The sequence below is a fragment of the Populus alba genome, chromosome 18 (assembly GCF_005239225.2).
Source record: "Populus alba chromosome 18, ASM523922v2, whole genome shotgun sequence".
Lineage (NCBI taxonomy): Eukaryota > Viridiplantae > Streptophyta > Magnoliopsida > Malpighiales > Salicaceae > Populus > Populus alba.
Genome location: NC_133301.1, coordinates 13,068,652 through 13,085,248, shown reverse-complemented (window position 1 = coordinate 13,085,248; position 16,597 = coordinate 13,068,652). Strand labels below are relative to the sequence as shown.

At 33.6% G+C, this 16,597-nt stretch overlaps 2 protein-coding genes across 2 annotated transcripts; one reads left to right on the top strand and one right to left on the bottom strand.

Moving 5' to 3' along the window:
• Window positions 1–5,371: 5,371 nt before the first annotated feature.
• On the bottom strand, window positions 5,372–6,099 carry LOC118034309 (uncharacterized). Its single transcript, XM_035039557.1, has one exon. It carries the CDS (start codon window positions 5,955–5,957, stop codon window positions 5,610–5,612), a length of 348 nt encoding a protein of 115 aa, XP_034895448.1. The 5' UTR covers window positions 5,958–6,099; the 3' UTR covers window positions 5,372–5,609.
• Window positions 6,100–10,956: 4,857 nt separating this feature from the next.
• Window positions 10,957–16,171, top strand: LOC118034310 (uncharacterized). Its single transcript, XM_035039558.2, has 8 exons — window positions 10,957–11,337; window positions 11,532–11,680; window positions 12,320–13,214; window positions 13,617–13,708; window positions 14,747–14,821; window positions 14,975–15,036; window positions 15,121–15,190; window positions 15,318–16,171. Exons 1-8 carry the CDS (start codon window positions 11,154–11,156, stop codon window positions 15,999–16,001), a joined length of 2,211 nt encoding a protein of 736 aa, XP_034895449.1. The 5' UTR covers window positions 10,957–11,153; the 3' UTR covers window positions 16,002–16,171.
• The last annotated feature ends 426 nt before the right edge of the window (window positions 16,172–16,597 follow it).

Sequence of the window (16,597 nt, the reverse complement as noted above, 5' to 3'; positions counted from 1 at the left end):
CTTGAGACATGTATAAAAACTTCATGAACAAGATATATTTTTGAAATACAAAGATCAGAACGTTAACGTTTGTGTAACTAAAAGAATTCACTTTTAGTTGATAAGCCAGGACTGTTTCTTCGGATAAAAAATATGTTTCTTGGTAGAGGAAAACCAGAGGAACTACCGCCTTCCATCTTATGCAGTGCACAGCTGCAGTTGCGATGGTAAGGCCTTCGCTCAATCTCCATGTTGTCTACTGATATGCATCCGTCAAAGACACAGCGAAACATTACGTCAGATGCTGCTATAAACATGCTCTCCCCTGTCGTTGCCTTCCAACCTTCTTTCTAGCTGTAAACGTATGTTTGTTGGAAGATTTGTATTTTAATGTGTCTATTTTATGACTTTAAATGTGTTGAAAGTTATGAGTAGTTTTGTTAAGCTTTTCTATTGAGATGGGAACTAGAATTCATTAACAAGAATATAGGATTAGGCGACATAAAAAATGTTGGTGCTTATAGTTTTAGAAAAACAATTTACAGGATATGTCAAAGAACAATAAAAATTTCAGCTAATTTCTTATCTAATTAAAATTAATTAATAGCATAAAATGGTGTGACATAAATCTTACGTCGAGACTTCCTTAAACTTAAGTTTTTGGATTGTTGTTCTGATTGCTTGAAATTTCGGTCTTTGTTTGTTTTGGATCCTAGGAATGATTCTTCTGTAGGAATGCTTTCTACCCAACTTATAGGAAGAGATGCCATCTCTATCGTTGCGCCAGAGGCAAGGAACTACTTTGGTGCTACAAAGGATCCTGGAATAAAATCAATATTCTTCACGTGATTTACATAGAAGCCGAAACCATTTTTTTGGATCTGTTATACGGTTCTTCATTTTAACTTATGCAGCTCTTTGTTTGCAATCTTCACCGCGAGTATCTCCTACACTCCAAAGCATCCATTTGATTGATATTTCGAGGGGTTATTTTCATCAACTGAAATCACAAGTCATTACACAGTGTTGTTTTCTGCACTTCACGGTTCCGTAGAGTTGATGAAGTTCATATAGGCTGACTTCGTGAATAGGCTTTTTTTTCCGGTTTCGATAGGTTTAGTATACTGTCCCCATCTCCTTTTTCTTGCTAAAAACAGGGATTGCATTGTTTACAACGTGAAAAGTTTGACCTCAACTTAGCAGCAGACAATCTAGGCGATGCTGGGGGTGTTAGAAGAAACACAGCAGCGAATGTTCTTCATTTAATCTTAAACTATCCATAGGTTTTCCTCCCATATCTAAAACTAACCCACCCTGAGCCCTCACACGGATAAAATTCCAATTATTGGGTACCTGTACAGCAAAGCATATAGCCATTGTTGTTTCAAAATTTAACAATGCCATGCAGTGGTCCCTGAATCCTGATTATGAACCCTGGCACAGTTTGCTGCCAAGGAATCTAGCAATCTTTAAAAAGAATATATCAATGACTCAAGAAATGTAACTCGGCGTCTTTTTACTAAAAAGAGTGGACTATATCATTTTAGACAATGACCATGTTACGCCACTTTCTTTACTGAATATCTGGAAATTGAATTGCATGTATATAGTCCTAATCCTATACAGTATTGTTGTGGACTCTAAAATCAGAGAAAGGAGAGACTATGAGGACATATAAACACTCAATTTCAGTTGTCATTTGTTGTGTCCGAAGCACTCGCTGAAAACAGGGATCCAATACGCTGGATTGATGAATCATCAGCTGTATAAGATGGACTTGGGGAATGATATCTTCCTTTGCTGAGGACAATCATCGGAACAAATATCTTTTAACTTGTGGAGTGCACATTTACAGTTGCGATGGTATTGCCTTCGCCTGACCTCCATGTCATTCAACGATATACTTCCACTAAAGATAATTGAAGTATCATCTCAGCAGCTCCAGTAGCCATTCTCTCATCCCTTCTTCACTGCAGAATCCGCATTGTTTCTGTAGGTAGGGATGCAGTGTCAAGTGTGTGTGATTTTGAGTTCGTTCTGAAGCCTTTGTGTGCTTTCTTGGTGCTTTATATAGAGCATGGATAGTGTTATCAGATGCAGTAACCTAGGGAGAACCATAGTAAGCTTGGTCTCGTCGTTCTTTCCAGAGTCATTACAGAACCAAGACAAACCGTTTATTCCTATGTGGTCTTTTAGATTTTAGTTCTTGATGGGGGCAGTTCCTTATTCTTACCACAAGAGAGTGAGAATGACAGGGAAATTAGGTGAAAGTTTTCTAGTATAATTTGGTTTGGATCTAGAATTCTTATGTTTTAGGATTTCTTCCTTGTTTTCTCCATGGAAACTTAATCGTTTCTACCTTTCTTCTGATGTTATTCTAATTTTGTGATTTTCTGTGATTTTGGCTACCATTTCTATACAACCAAGCATCTATATTTCCTGACAAATTGCGTCTGGACATACAGCTTTCTTTCTTCTTCTTTTTGGTGTGATTGTGCCTGGAAAAAGCACGCAGGAGTTTCCAGAAGTAAGAACATTTCAAGTAACACTGTCCTCCTCTCCTCACTTTCATTTTGTTGAAACTGAAATTTGAAGATTGTCCTGTTCCCAGCTAGCTTCTGCTTTGCATTTGAATCCATTCAGTAGACCCCACATATTAATAAGATCAAGAGGCTTTTTTATTCATCAGGGATCCATTGAATTATATTTATTGCTTCAGCTTAGTTCGCCTTCATGATGATGATGATCTCTTACAGACTAGATGATTCTAAATGTCAGTGAGTTACCCAGCATCCCATGTGGAGAAGTGCAAACTAAGGTCCACGCTTAGTTGGGAGTTCTCTTGTTGAGCGATGAGGTCAGAGGTCTGGATTCCCTTCCCTTCGCTGTGCATGCTACAAAATTGCCTCCTTTTGCTTGAAGAAGGTAAAGCCTAAAAAGATGGAAGTTCTTGACCATTAAGTATCACTCTAAACAGCATGGCTTTTATTTTATTTTTTTAATTATTGTGTAAGACTATGCTGTCCATCTTCTTGCATATTATTGGAGATGGGTTGTGCATAATTTTATATTTTTTTAATTTGATCCTCAAAATTTTTTTTAATGATTTAGTCCTAATTAAAAATTAGTTGATTTTGATTTCTTATCAAAATATGGGATTAAGAAAAGAGGGACCGAAATAAAAAAGACACCAAACATGTGTGGTGTGCCATAAATTTTACAAAAGATGCACTTTGGTTGTTAAACTTTAAAAATCACATAAATTATATAACTTTAGTACCTCTATATTTTTCAAATTTAATTTTGGTACAAAGTTTATTTTTGTTATTTTTTAATCCCTGGTGTAGAGAGAAGAGAGAGAGGTTAATGAATTATAGCGATAGAAAGAGAAAAAAAAGTGTTATTAACACCGATTTAAACTATCAAAATGAAAGATATTTGTGTCAAATAATTCCATTCAATGAAAAAGGTTTATGTCAAGTGTTTTTTACCTTTAAAGTTCATAAAAAAAATAGATCTGTGCTCGAGTTGATTTCAATTTTTAGGACGGTGTTTTGAGTTTTTAGGCCATAAATAAATTTATCATGGCTCTTGTGATGTTTTATAAGTATTTTTGGTCAAAAATAGGTTGAAAATAGTTTTTTTGATTAAAAAAACAACTCAAACCCTATTTTTTTTGCCACTATAATAATTGAAATCTAGGCAAATTAAACAACTGTGTTACCTAATTTTTTTTCAAAAAATATTAGGCCAATGATTGCAAACAAAAAAAAAATTAAGGTCTTAATTACACGGGCCTTCTAGGTAGGTCCATTCATAGGCCCAGATAAAACAGGTCAAGTGAGCTGGCCTTAATTTTTTGTAGGGTTCTTCTAAGTTATTCAATATTTATTATCTTGGTTATGTACATGAACCGTCCACTTGTGGCATATACTTGCCTTATATTAATTGTGTTTTGAGCACTGAAAGAAGCTCTGCGTCTGTAAGTAACTGAGAGACATGTGCCTCTCTTTAATTTCGTGTGGGAGTTTTTGTTCCCTGCACTTTCCGTCTTTTCCATGTGGGTCGGCTCTCTTCATGCATTGAAAGAAATACATTTCTTTTTCCACCCCCTATTTTCATTTTTCTTTTTTTTTTGTCCTGGCTTGGTTTTGTTTACTAAGTATTAATTAATTAAAAGATTAATTAAATATATTTTCAGACAAAAAGTTTAGAATGAACAATAAAAAATTAAAAAATAATCATAAATAACAATTTAATAAGTAAAATTAGCAGTCCATGCACATTAATCAAACTTCTCAAATCATGAGTCACGAAATATAACACGGCAGCCTCCAAGAGAGCAAGACGTTGTTTTTCCGTATATACAATTTTATAGATAAATACAAGGGAGCCGACCACGTGAAACACCGACGCCATTTGCTAGCCATGTTCCTCGACAAAGAAAAGCCTTTATCGTTACGTTATATTTTAATATATTTTTTATTTAAAATTATATTAAAATAACTTTCTTAAGATTTATTTTTTATAGCAATTTATTAAAATGGTATAAAATAAAAACTTGGTGAGTCCGATTTAGTATGAGTTTGAAAATGTGGTTATGATTATTTTTTAAAATATTTTTTATTCAGAAAAATATGATAATAATATTTTTTTATTTTTTAAAAATTATTTTTGAGATTTTAAAAATATAAAAAATATATTAATTTAAAAATAAAAAAATTCAATTTTTTTAAAAAATATTTTTAAAACGCAGTTTTAGACAAAGACCAAAATAATTACATAGAGAAATAAGTTATCACCCCAAAGATAACGGTTAGATCCTTTGTTTTTTCTTCTTCCATGTTTTCTATTCTCTCCTTCAATTAGAAAAAAACGAAGAGAGAGAAATAATGAAGCTCGAACTACAACAACATTACCAGTACCATTATGACTAGTTTGAATATTGTGCTTCCTACACTATGTTATTACGCCAATCCTGAAGAAGCCTCGGGACCTTTAGAGTTTTTTTTTTTTTTCCCTAATAGATTACCATGATCTAAACAAATCGATAAATGAAAAAAATAAAAAATAAAAAATAAAAAACAATTCCCCAAGTTTTTTTATTAAAAAAAATGTATCCTTGTTGATCTGTAGATGGCTTGTTTTGTGTTTATGCTGAGTCTGACCATTCAAACAAAGTGCTCAGTTTTGTTTTGCAAATCTACCTTGTCATCTAAAAAAGACTGCAACTTTCCCTTCCCCAACTTCTGAGAAATTTCATCAATTTCAACATTTCTTGCTTTTTTTTTCTTTCTTGGATTCAAGAAGAAAGATATGCATTAATTAAGATCCCTTGGGAATATTTTTTAATGGTGTAAGAAGAAACAGCAAGAACGAGCGGAAAACAGGAGAAGCTAAGGAGGGTGAATATACCCATACATAGAGTTTAATTTTGTACTGCAATACACAAATGAAATCCTTCGCGTTAATTAGAACATTTCTATAATCCTTACAAAAAGAACCCCGTTGATCTAATCATCCATTTCCATGACAAACTAGGCAAACCATTTGATAGATCAAACACTAAAAGACCAAATTATTCAAGAACAAAACCAATCCCCACCAAAAAAACTAAAAAGATCGGACCTTTAAAGAGCTAGCTTGTCTTCAAGATCATGACTCAACCTTCTCTGATGAGAAGGAGTACTAGTGCTCTTCCCTGCTTGTAAGGAAGGTGAAGAAGATGGAGATGAATGACAAGAAGAAGAAGAAGAATTAGCGATCATCAAGGCCAAACTCCCTTCACTCCAAGACCTTTTTATTGGATATGACACGTTCTTACACCTTGGCAATGCGTGTGGACAATTCTCCTTTGATTTGTGAAGTGCACATCTGCAATTACGATGGTATGGCCTTCTATCAATACCCATGTCGCCACCGGAGAGACATCCGTCATAGACATGACGGAAGAACCCATCCGCAGATCCTGTGGCCATGTTGTTCCTCACCACCACCACCACCACCACCCTGTAACAAAGTGTGGCGAAGCACCACCTTGTACTTGGAAGATTTTTCCTTTCTTTGTCTTTGGCCAAGAGGAATAATGTTGGCAATTTTAAAGAGGGGTGCTCTCGGGTTTATTATATAGACGAGTAAGAGCAGCAAAGAAGCAGGAGGGAGGGCATTTGCTGTTTGTTTGGTAGCGATACGTGTGGCCTTAGCGTGGAAATAGCCGTGTTTTATGTGTGAGTCATAGACCTTAGTACAAGTGTGGTTATGTTTGGTCTTATGTGTCGCTACGAGAGCACAAGTTAGCCTAGCGACCCATGAATTAATATAATAACCTAGAGACCTACATCTTTTTTATGATCCTTTTATTATTATTTTTTTAAATTTTTACATTATATTGAAAAAAAAAATTATTTTTGTTTCAATTTTAATTTGAATCTTTTTATATAATTAAAAAAAAATTAATTATATCATTCAATGTTTGATTTATTAAAAATTAAGTTTTATAATTTTTTTCAAATAAAGTGTTTTTGATTTAATAACCCGGGTTACAAGTTTAAAAAGTTAACGTAGATTGATATATATATATTTTTTAAATAGGCTTTGTGATTTTTTTTTATCAAATTATTTTAATCCCATTACCTGAATCAGAGATTTGACAAGATAACTTGAGTTGGTTCAGATCTAATTACCGGGGTTAAAAGTTTATTATGCTAATTTGAGTTGACTCAAGCTGATTTCTTAGGTTTTTTTTTATCAAATTTCATTTTCTATATTTAACGGGATGAGAATTGAGCTTTATTGTTATTTTCTTTTCAAAAATAATTTTTTTTCTCAAGTTATTAATTTTTTTTAATTTAGTTTATCAATTATCATTGTTTACTTTTTTATCATTTAATTAAAATAAAACTGATCTAGTTATTTATAATCCAAGTAGTGATTTTAAAAAAAAGAAAAAGTATTAGCAACATGTGAGTGTTTTATGAAAAGTAGAAAAGGAGAAAAGGAGCCCGGTGGTGTAGCTCAGTACACAAACTATAATGTTATATCAAATTTTGATAAAAACACAAGCTCTCCCACAGCAAAAGACAACAACATAAACATCAGAATTTTATTAACTCGTCCGAAAACCTGTGGCTTTCGATTTTATTGAAGGCTTGTTGAAGATGCCAAAAATATGTAGTAAAAAGACAAAAAAAAATAAGTCAGCATTTGGAGTTCCCAACAACAAGATACTTTTGGCAATTCGCATAGGTGATCTCAAAAGCATAAATTTCTTTAACATTTCTTAAAATTTCAATTCCCCAAATAGTAGATTTACTCTATTTAGAAATTATTATTTTTGTTTCAGTTTAGATTTTATTAAAAAAATAATTAAATAATTTTTTTTTAAAATCAAAACCGGTTTAAATCAACCAGTTTCGATTTCGGTTTGTTAGGAAAAAAACTGATTCAATCCGTGAATAAAATTTATTAGATCAACCGACTTGATTAAAATTAATCAAAATTTAATAAACTTTTATATACCAAAATTTAGATAAAAATAAATAAATAAATAAAAAACACACCCCCTCCATGTCCCCTTCCAAATTGAAACCTCTTGAGAGCTGTGGTGTTGTGTAGATAAGGTAATCCAACGCCACTGATTTTGTTTAGCTGAACAGATATGAAGATAGGCGTTTGATTGGTCAACCTCCTCTATTGTCACAAAAAAATATTGGGTTCCACTGCAAAGGACGGCAATTAAATGCCCACTTCGGTTGCTCAAGTTGACTATCAAGCATTAAATTAATATAATTAGATCGATCCGTTGATAATTATGCTATCATATATAGTCAAGAATACGAACAATTTTTACAATTATAAAGGGTTTATACTCTGCTGTTGTTTTTTTTCCTGGTGAATGCATCTGATTCAAATTCCAAATTATATTAATGATAATCAATTATAATAAATAAAAAAACTTATTTTAACCATTATTACAGTTGAATGAGAAAATTCCTAGCCTTGCTGCGTTGGTGTTCTTTAGGTGCCCAAACATACAACGAACCAACAAATTAAAACTAAGGTTTCATGTTCTCAGTTTATTATATAAAGGCTATTAAAGGCTTAATTATATAATTATTAACTTATGTACATTAGTTCGGATATCTATTTTAATAATAATAAAAAAAAAAGAATTACATGTAAGAACAAGATCCGTAATCACTGTGCATCTACCTAGCCTGGAATGGAGGAGATCTCCCCCAAAGCACATGGAGAAATGGGAATGCAAGATATAATTGAATGGAGCATTTCTTTAAAGCTTTCTTGTAATGGAGAACGAGCCTTACATCGGGAGACAGTATCTGCTGGTGTTACACGTTCAAGATAGCTTGCCGGGACATAATTTCCGGCTACTTTTCTACCAAATTCCACAACCACTACACCTACGAAGAATTGCTTGACACCGTCAATGGGCAACCCACCTGGTACACTATAACGGCGCTTGCTTGCAACTAACTTCAATATTCATGGCAGCAAGTCTTATCTGCTGGGGTGCCAGATCGTCAATTATGGGTGCAATTTCTTCCGTACTGTTCATCTTTCGTTGCATCATATTCTTCTAGCTTAGCTGGTTGTCACCTTGTTTTTTCTCTCGTCAGCAAGAAAAGAAAAATATTCTTGGTGAGTTCTATAAATGCAAGAAAACCTAAAGTTAGGTGGGAAAATGTAATAATATTAATTAATGAGTAGAAGTCATGCATGGCTTAGCCAAATTACTTCTCCAAAGTCTCTCTCTCTCTCTCTCTCTCTCTCTAATTAATTTGAACATCCTTCTCCAAATTCTTCTTATTCGGCCCTTTAATGTTGTTTTGATCGCGATTGGTCTTTGAGATTTGTATTTTATAACTGTGTATGGAGATGTCAGGATGTTGGGAATATATTTCATCACTTGGATGATATTCGATTTTGTAAAAAATAAAATCAATTTTATTGATTTAAAAGAATTAGAGTTTACGGGTTGAGATTTGAGACTTGGACAATTTTTTTTTTGCTAATATCAGGATTAATTTGTTGGATCAGGGGAAGAGTTTAGTTTTTTTTTTTTTTTTTTTCACTTAACTTAATTTTTTAATTTTATCAATTCAAATTGCCATGGGTTGGTTAGAGTTGACTTAGGTCTTTTTTTGGGTTATTTTTTTAATTTATTTATTTATTTGGTTTTGTCCTTCAACATTTCTTGGTTGATTTAGAAATTGAGTTTCATTTTTTTTTTTGTCTTTAATTAGGTTATTTTATTCATAAGATCCAACTCGCGAGATTTAACAGACTTATTCGGCTTTGCTGGTGGTTTTTTTTTTGAATCTTTTTTTGTTAAAAATATTTTTCAGTTTTGTCCTTCCTATATTTGGATGTTGGGAGTTAAGCATTATAATTTTTTTTTTAATTTGCTCTTTATAGAGTTGTTATGACCTCACAACTTGGGTTACAAGCTTGTGTTGCTATCTCGGGTTGATACGAGTTGTGTTTTTTTATCAATTTTGCATTTAGCATTAGATTATTTGGGAATTGAATTTCATGATTTTTTTTTTTGAAAAAATATTATTTTATGCATGTCATTATAATGACATTTTTTTATAAAGATTTAGTCTATTTAGTGTCGTTGCTTTTTTATTATCATATAATTAAATGGAGATAGCTTATTCGATCCAATCCAATTAAATTTATAACCCGAGTTAAAAATTTATTTTTATTTATTTAAAACACATTAACAATGCCTAAATTATTTTTTACATTAAGATAAATTTTGGTTTGATCTACAATCGTAGTATGAGCCACCTATATAACGTTCTCTGTTTATTATTTGCATTACATTCTTTAAAGTCAACATCCTTTTGTTGTTGGCCTGATTGAATCATGACATTTTTTTGGTTTAATTTATAGGATTGAAATCTAATATAAAAGTTCTTTAAACAACTACATACTAAATAAAAAAAACAATGATACATGAACATAATTATAAGATCTAATTTGATCTGGTGGATCAGCTTAGTGATCCTTCAACCTATAAGCTAATTTAGAGGGTCAATTTAATATCTGTCAATTTAAAATGTTAATTTTTAGAGTCACATATTTAAGTTTTTATATATTTTAATAACAACAATAAAATAAAAAAATCAACTAATAACATACTTATTTAAAAATAAGCTTTAGAATGGTTTTATACAAAAAAAAATATATCAATAAGCATGATAGATTACATAAAGAACTCAATCCGTAAGTCCAAGAAATGAGCAAAGTAAAGACTTAGAATAAGTGTTCATTTTAATGCTTAAATCTAAATATTTATATCTTACTTAATAGTATAATTAAAATGAACTCACACACTTCACTCTACATGTATTAAATGATTGTTAATAATTAGATAAAATCTAAGATTGATGGTTATAAAAATTCACATAAATTAAACTATTAAATCTAGAATTTTACATAAACTGGTTGACTATTTAGGATTATCAAATGAACCAGTCGATCACTTATTCATTAATACTGAACACCTGAGAATTTTACTGGAACTGGTTAATCGATTAACTTTGACCAATTTGAACCTAATTTAATGTTAATGTTAAGTTGCCTTAATTTTTGGTTAATGGAAAACCATAATTTTTTTTTTTTTCAGAATAAAATCACTTTTAAAGATTAATTTTTTTAAAAAATCAAATTGATCTTAGGTTAATTCACTCGATTAAAGCTTTGGGTTGGGTCGAACTTCAAGACGCTGGTCTTATAACTGTACACGTGAGAAATATGTACATATGGTTCCATTAACGGAGCTAATGGATTTTGAATTGGAAAGAAATGTGACGCTTATGGAGCTTAATTGAAACAAAACAAAGGTTTTTGGTGAAATTGGGACAATATTTAAATCTTAGGAGGTCAAATTGTAAATTACCCATAGTTAAACGACACGTCGTGGATCCTCAAAGGGTCAAAACCGGAGAGGGAAGGTATATGCCTCGGCAAGCCTCTTTAGATACCCAAACCAAACAAGTATTCCTCAATCAGAAATGGGCCCACACTACACCGACCCTATCGGCCGATGCCACCCTCGGTGACGGAAGAAAAAACCGAGAAAGCCATCTTCTTCTTCTTCTTCTTCAATCGGAAGCCGGAAACGAGAGGACATCGACACGGCAGACATGGCAGGAGGAGGTAAGAGAAGACCCAATCACAGCAACGAAAACAGAAACAACCAAAACAACAACAGAAATGCCAAAACCGACAGTGGAGGCGGCGGCAGCAGCAGAAGGCGATCAAAATCAATTCGAAATTCTCTCTTTATCGAAGGCGGTCTCTTGGAAGATTGGTCTCCCAGCCATTCAGGTCCGTCCGCTAATTCTTTCACATTTTTTTTTTTGCTGCAAAAGATCAAAACTCTTAAGTTCAGATTAGCTTAGTTTTCAACTGAATTAGGGTTTTCGAATAGTGTGAAGTGAAATTGGTTTTTTTTTTTTTATTAATTTCTTGGGTTCTTCTATGCTTTTATTTTTTGATTCCTTTATGGTGTTGAATTGCAGGAAGGAGTGTTAATGTGAATTCGAATTCCAAGTGGGGTTCGAAACCGGGGAATTCTAGTCAAGGAAAAGTGGTTTCTGGTTCGAAGAATGGGCCTCGTAAATCATGTGGAAATGCTTTTGGTTATAGCTATACTTCTTCTGAGCTTCAGGTATTGTTACCTACTAGGAGTTGCTTTCCAGCTGTTTGCATGAAAAAATGTGTATGAGTAGACTGGATGAAGAGAACTATCTGGAAAAATTGGGTATCAATTTAGAATTGGAGTGATTAGAATTTTCAGCTTCAAGTTTGCTTCCTTTCCTTTTTCTTTTTCGGTTTTAGTTTAGGGTTCAAAATGGATGCTTTGTCATTTTCTTTTTGCAGCTAATAAAATCTACACCAGTTCCTGGGCTTTGGGAATAATAAATGTCTTTCACTGGCTTGATCATTTCTCTTATTTTCTTTTATCTATAATATCAAAATCAGGGGGGTTAGTCTATGTATTTGCATGCATTCTGAATATACATTTTACTAAAATGAAAGGAAAAAGGTTGTTCAAATTGGATTTTCACGATGGACTTTGATTGAAATTCACCTAAATATCAATCTATTAGAATGGAGCTCGAGTAAAGGTTCTCCCTATAATAAGAAGTATGTGGCAATCATTCACTGCCAGACAAATGAATACAGAAGCATTCATTTTGTTTAACCTTTTTAATTGTTGTGTAAGATTAGAAGTTGGTAAAATATTAATTTGGGTGATTCTAGTTACAGTGTTATTCTTTCTTTTTTCTTTTTTGAATATTTATAGGAGGGTGTAGGCAGAGATATGGATGAATCGCAACCTATTGTTGTAGTGGATTCCAAGGAGACTGAGATTGTTGCATATTTAGATGAAACACCAACTTCGAAGCCATATGATTTGAATTCAGCTTACAACTACAGTTCAGATTTTCTACTCGGTGAGAGCTCACATAAGGGATTGGGTTTCTGTGAGGAACTTGAGGCTACCACAGGTGCTGAATCATCCTCAAAGCAAATGGAAGAGGAAGAGAAGAAAAGATCTTCTTTTGATTCATCATCTTCTGAAAAAGAAATGGATGCTGATGGTACTGCTAACTGTGAGGCAGGTGAAGAAATGCCGACTGCAGCATTTTCTCAGAAGAAAAATTCAGCTTTTTTGTCGATTGGAAGCATAAAATTATTCACCCAAGATATATCTGATGGGGAAAGTGATGAGTCACTGGATGAAAGCTCTGAATCTTCTGAACAAGGACAACGAGTTGTGTCTCAAAGCGATGACTCCGAAGACACATCTGATTGTGAAACGGATGTTGATGATGAAGTTGTAAAAGATTACTTGGAAGGAATTGGAGGCAGCTCCAGTATTTTAGATGCCAAATGGTTGGTAGAAAATGATTTGGGTGATTCAGATAAGGATAGTTCTTCTAGTGGTTGCTTTGATGAGACTCTAAAGAAGTTGAGTGGGATTGCCCTCGAGGAGGCATCTAGAAGTTATGGTATGAAGAAACCCCAATCAACAAAGTACCATTCTTTGTCTGCCAGAGACGTGTCTCCATTTTTGGATGATTTTATGCTTGTAAAGGATCCAAGAACCATCTCTGTCAAAAAGAAGCATGTTGCCCGCTTGCCTCAGTCTTGGCCTTTAGAGGCTCAAAGGAGTAAAAACTATAGAAATTTTCCTGGTAATGTTTACGTATATGCATTTATCCTAATGTATTGCATTCTACATGTAACATGCTGTATATCTATGATCTTCTTTAATTGGCATTTTGTAAGTTGGAGATTGCGATCCCATTCAGTGTTGTATGATTGCCAGTAGTGGGATTGAAAGTGTAACCTACTGTCTTCATGTATGAGCGTGTTGTGCTCACACTCTTATGTTTATATGTCCTTGTGCATGTCTCTGTGGAATCCTTTGTACCCTCCTTGCTTCTTGAGTATAAAATGATGCTAGCAAGGTGGTTGGTTGCTTCGGTGTCTTGGAATTAGAAGCTATTCTTCTCTGATGTTTTGTTTTCTCTGGAAATTGACACTACTGGGTGCAACCAACTTTTTTGCATGTTTTTAACATGGTTATCATTCAGGTGAAAAAAAGAAACATCGTAAAGAAATGATTGCTGTCAAGCGTCGTCAAAGAATGCTGGCCCGGGGAATTGATATGGAGAAATTAAATAAGGTAAATGAATTCTTATTAGATTGATGGTCCCCTCCTTTCTTTTTGTCAATGATATGTTTGACAGCATAATAAACAGCTATTCATTTGTGTACCTATCAGCAAAGGAAGGAATTGATTTATTAGCACCTTTTAATTTCAAAGTAACATGTATGGATGAAATAAATGATCAACGGTGCATTTCAAGTTAGTTTGAATGAGAACTGACATGTTAGTACCTTTTATGCGTGTTTGGTATTGTGGTGCAGAGTGCTTTCAAAAGTGTTTTTCACTTGGAAATGTATTAAAATATTCTTTTTTAGATATTTTTTTTTTCGTTTTTGATATTAGCACATCAAAATAATTGGAAAATACTAAAAAAAAATATCAATTTGATGTTTTTTCAAGGCAAACACACTTTTCAAATGCACCAAAATGCAGCTGGAAATGCAAAACTAAACATGCACTTAGTTTGAAGTGCAGCTACCAGGGAAAACAAAAAGAATTTATCTTTGGGACTGTAAATCAAGACATGGTGTTGTGTTTGTTTGGAAATGGAAATGGATGGATGAAATAGAGATGGAAAGGATGAGAAGGATGGGTTGTACATTCAATTTGGTGAGGTGGATATATGCCCGATGAAGGAAGAGAGGAATCCCTCCTTTCCCCTTAGGGCCAGACATTTTCAGTTCTACCAAATTGGACATGATTGAGAAGGAAATATTTGGGCTTTTCTACTTTACCTATTAGTTATTTGCTGTTTCCTTTTTCCTTCCAACCAAAGGGCAAAGTATGGTTCCTTCCTTTTCTTTCCTGTCTAACCATGATCAGAGTGAACAATCATCTTTTACTTGATTTTGTCTATATGCTTATGAAGCTGGGGAAATTGATGGTGCTTTGTGCTTATCCATGATGTTTATAATGCCATGTGCCTTCTAGTCATCAATGAATTGTACTGAGCTGATCTAGCAAGTATAACAAATCGCAAAAAATATTAACTAATAGCAAAGAACTAATGTCTTCATCTTTTTTCTTCTTCTTTTTTCCCTTTTTAAATTGTAGAAACTAGAGCAAATTGTTTCGGATGAAGTGGACATATTTTCTTTTCAACCCATGCATTCACGGGATTGTTCCCAGGTATGAAAATTTGATTCCTCTATATCGTATTGTACGCTTCATTAACAAATTAGCAAGGATTTACCCCCTCCTTTTCTGAAATATATATAGTGTTTTTGGCTTTCGTCAAATCTAACAATGCTTTAATATTATTATTATCTTCCTTGCCATTAGGTTCGACGACTGGCAGCAATTTACCGCTTGCATAGTGGGACCCAAGGTTCTGGCAAGAAAAGGTGACCAATGAACTAATTCTTCATATATTTGCTGATGTTGATGCTAAAACTTGCTGACAATTTTTTTTTTTTTTGTTCTTTCAGCTTTGTAACAGTGTCAAGAACACAGCACACATGCATGCCATCAGCTAGTGATAAACTCCGTCTAGAAAAGGTTCCTGATTTTCATCAAATTGCATCATGCAATTGCATGCTCTGATCTCAACAATTTGAATGATTTGTGAATTGCTAACTGCTTTTTAGATTTTCACTCTCTAACGATACCTGTCTTTTGGTTTCAGCTGATAGGGGCTGGCGATGACAATGCTGATTTAGCTGTTAATGAAGGCCCAATTACAAAATCAGCTAGTGCACACAGAAATAGGAAGAAGAAAAGCGCAAGGGGGAGTGGTGGGAGAACTGGTTTATATGCTAGTGGTGGGAAGAATGGTTTATACGCTAAGCAACCAGTGTCGTTTGTATCAAGTGGAGTAATGCAATCTGGAGACGTTGAGACCATACCAGTGGATTCTCAAGAGATAAACGAAACTGGTGAAAACAAGGACGCCACAAGCTCATCGAAGTTTGGTGCATTTGAGGTGCACACTAAAGGATTTGGATCTAAGATGATGGCAAAGATGGGATTTATAGAAGGTGGAGGGCTGGGAAAGGATGGTCAAGGCATGGCACAACCCATTGAAGTGACCCAGCGGCCTAAATCTCTTGGTTTGGGTGTTGACTTCTCCGACATCAGCGTTGACTCGGTGAAGAATAAACCTCAAAGCAGAACTGGAACGTCTGGAAAACATGGTAAAACTGAAAACCTAGGAGCTTTCGAAAAGCACACCAAAGGATTTGGATCCAAGATGATGGCGAAGATGGGTTTTGTTGAAGGCACGGGCCTGGGCAAAGATTCCCAAGGTATTGTCAGCCCTATCGTTGCTGTTAGGCGTCCAAAAGCTCGGGGGCTGGGTGCCAAAAGTTAGGCATCGGCTTTCTCTTTTTTTACTCCGGTCGAACATAGCCAACAAAATGTATAAATTTGTTTTAAAGGTACTCGCTGATAAATTGATCTTGCCTTGTACCTAAGTTAATTACTAGCATAATTACCCGCCTGTTGCCGTGGGTAACTGTTGCAAGGGAAATTAGTTATTTTTAGATTGTTTTAATGTTAAAAATAAATTTTAAAAAATAAAAAATATTATTTTAATCTATTTTAAAAATAAATATTTTAAATAGATTGTATTTTCAAATATATTTTTAGTTGACGGGAGAAGAGGTTTCAGTTGATTGATAAGGAAAGAGATTTTTTAATTTTAAATAGAGAGAGAAGAAGTTGCAAGGTGAAGAGAGAGAGATTAGATTCTTAGGTTTTTTAATATGATAATATGGGTTAATTTGGTTGTTTTGATTAATTTAAATTTTTTTATTGATAGAGAATATTTTTTTTATAATTTTTAAAATAATAGAGAGATTATAAAAACATAAAAAATTGGGGGTAATTTACCTGAAAATATTAATATTTGAAATTTTAATAGAAAAACAAATGATAAAACATTGTAAATCCATGAAAAATAGAAGA

Bases quoted from the DNA above. Each gene is read 5' to 3' on its own strand.
- LOC118034310 (XM_035039558.2), top strand. From the start codon at position 11,154: ATGGCAGGAGGAGGTAAGAGAAGACCCAATCACAGCAACGAAAACAGA. The intron at 11,681-12,319 runs GTATTGTTACCT...GAATATTTATAG, and splicing joins ATACTTCTTCTGAGCTTCAG to GAGGGTGTAGGCAGAGATAT. The intron at 14,822-14,974 runs GTATGAAAATTT...CCTTGCCATTAG, and splicing joins ATTCACGGGATTGTTCCCAG to GTTCGACGACTGGCAGCAAT.
- LOC118034309 (XM_035039557.1), bottom strand. From the start codon at position 5,957: ATGGCCACAGGATCTGCGGATGGGTTCTTCCGTCATGTCTATGACGGA.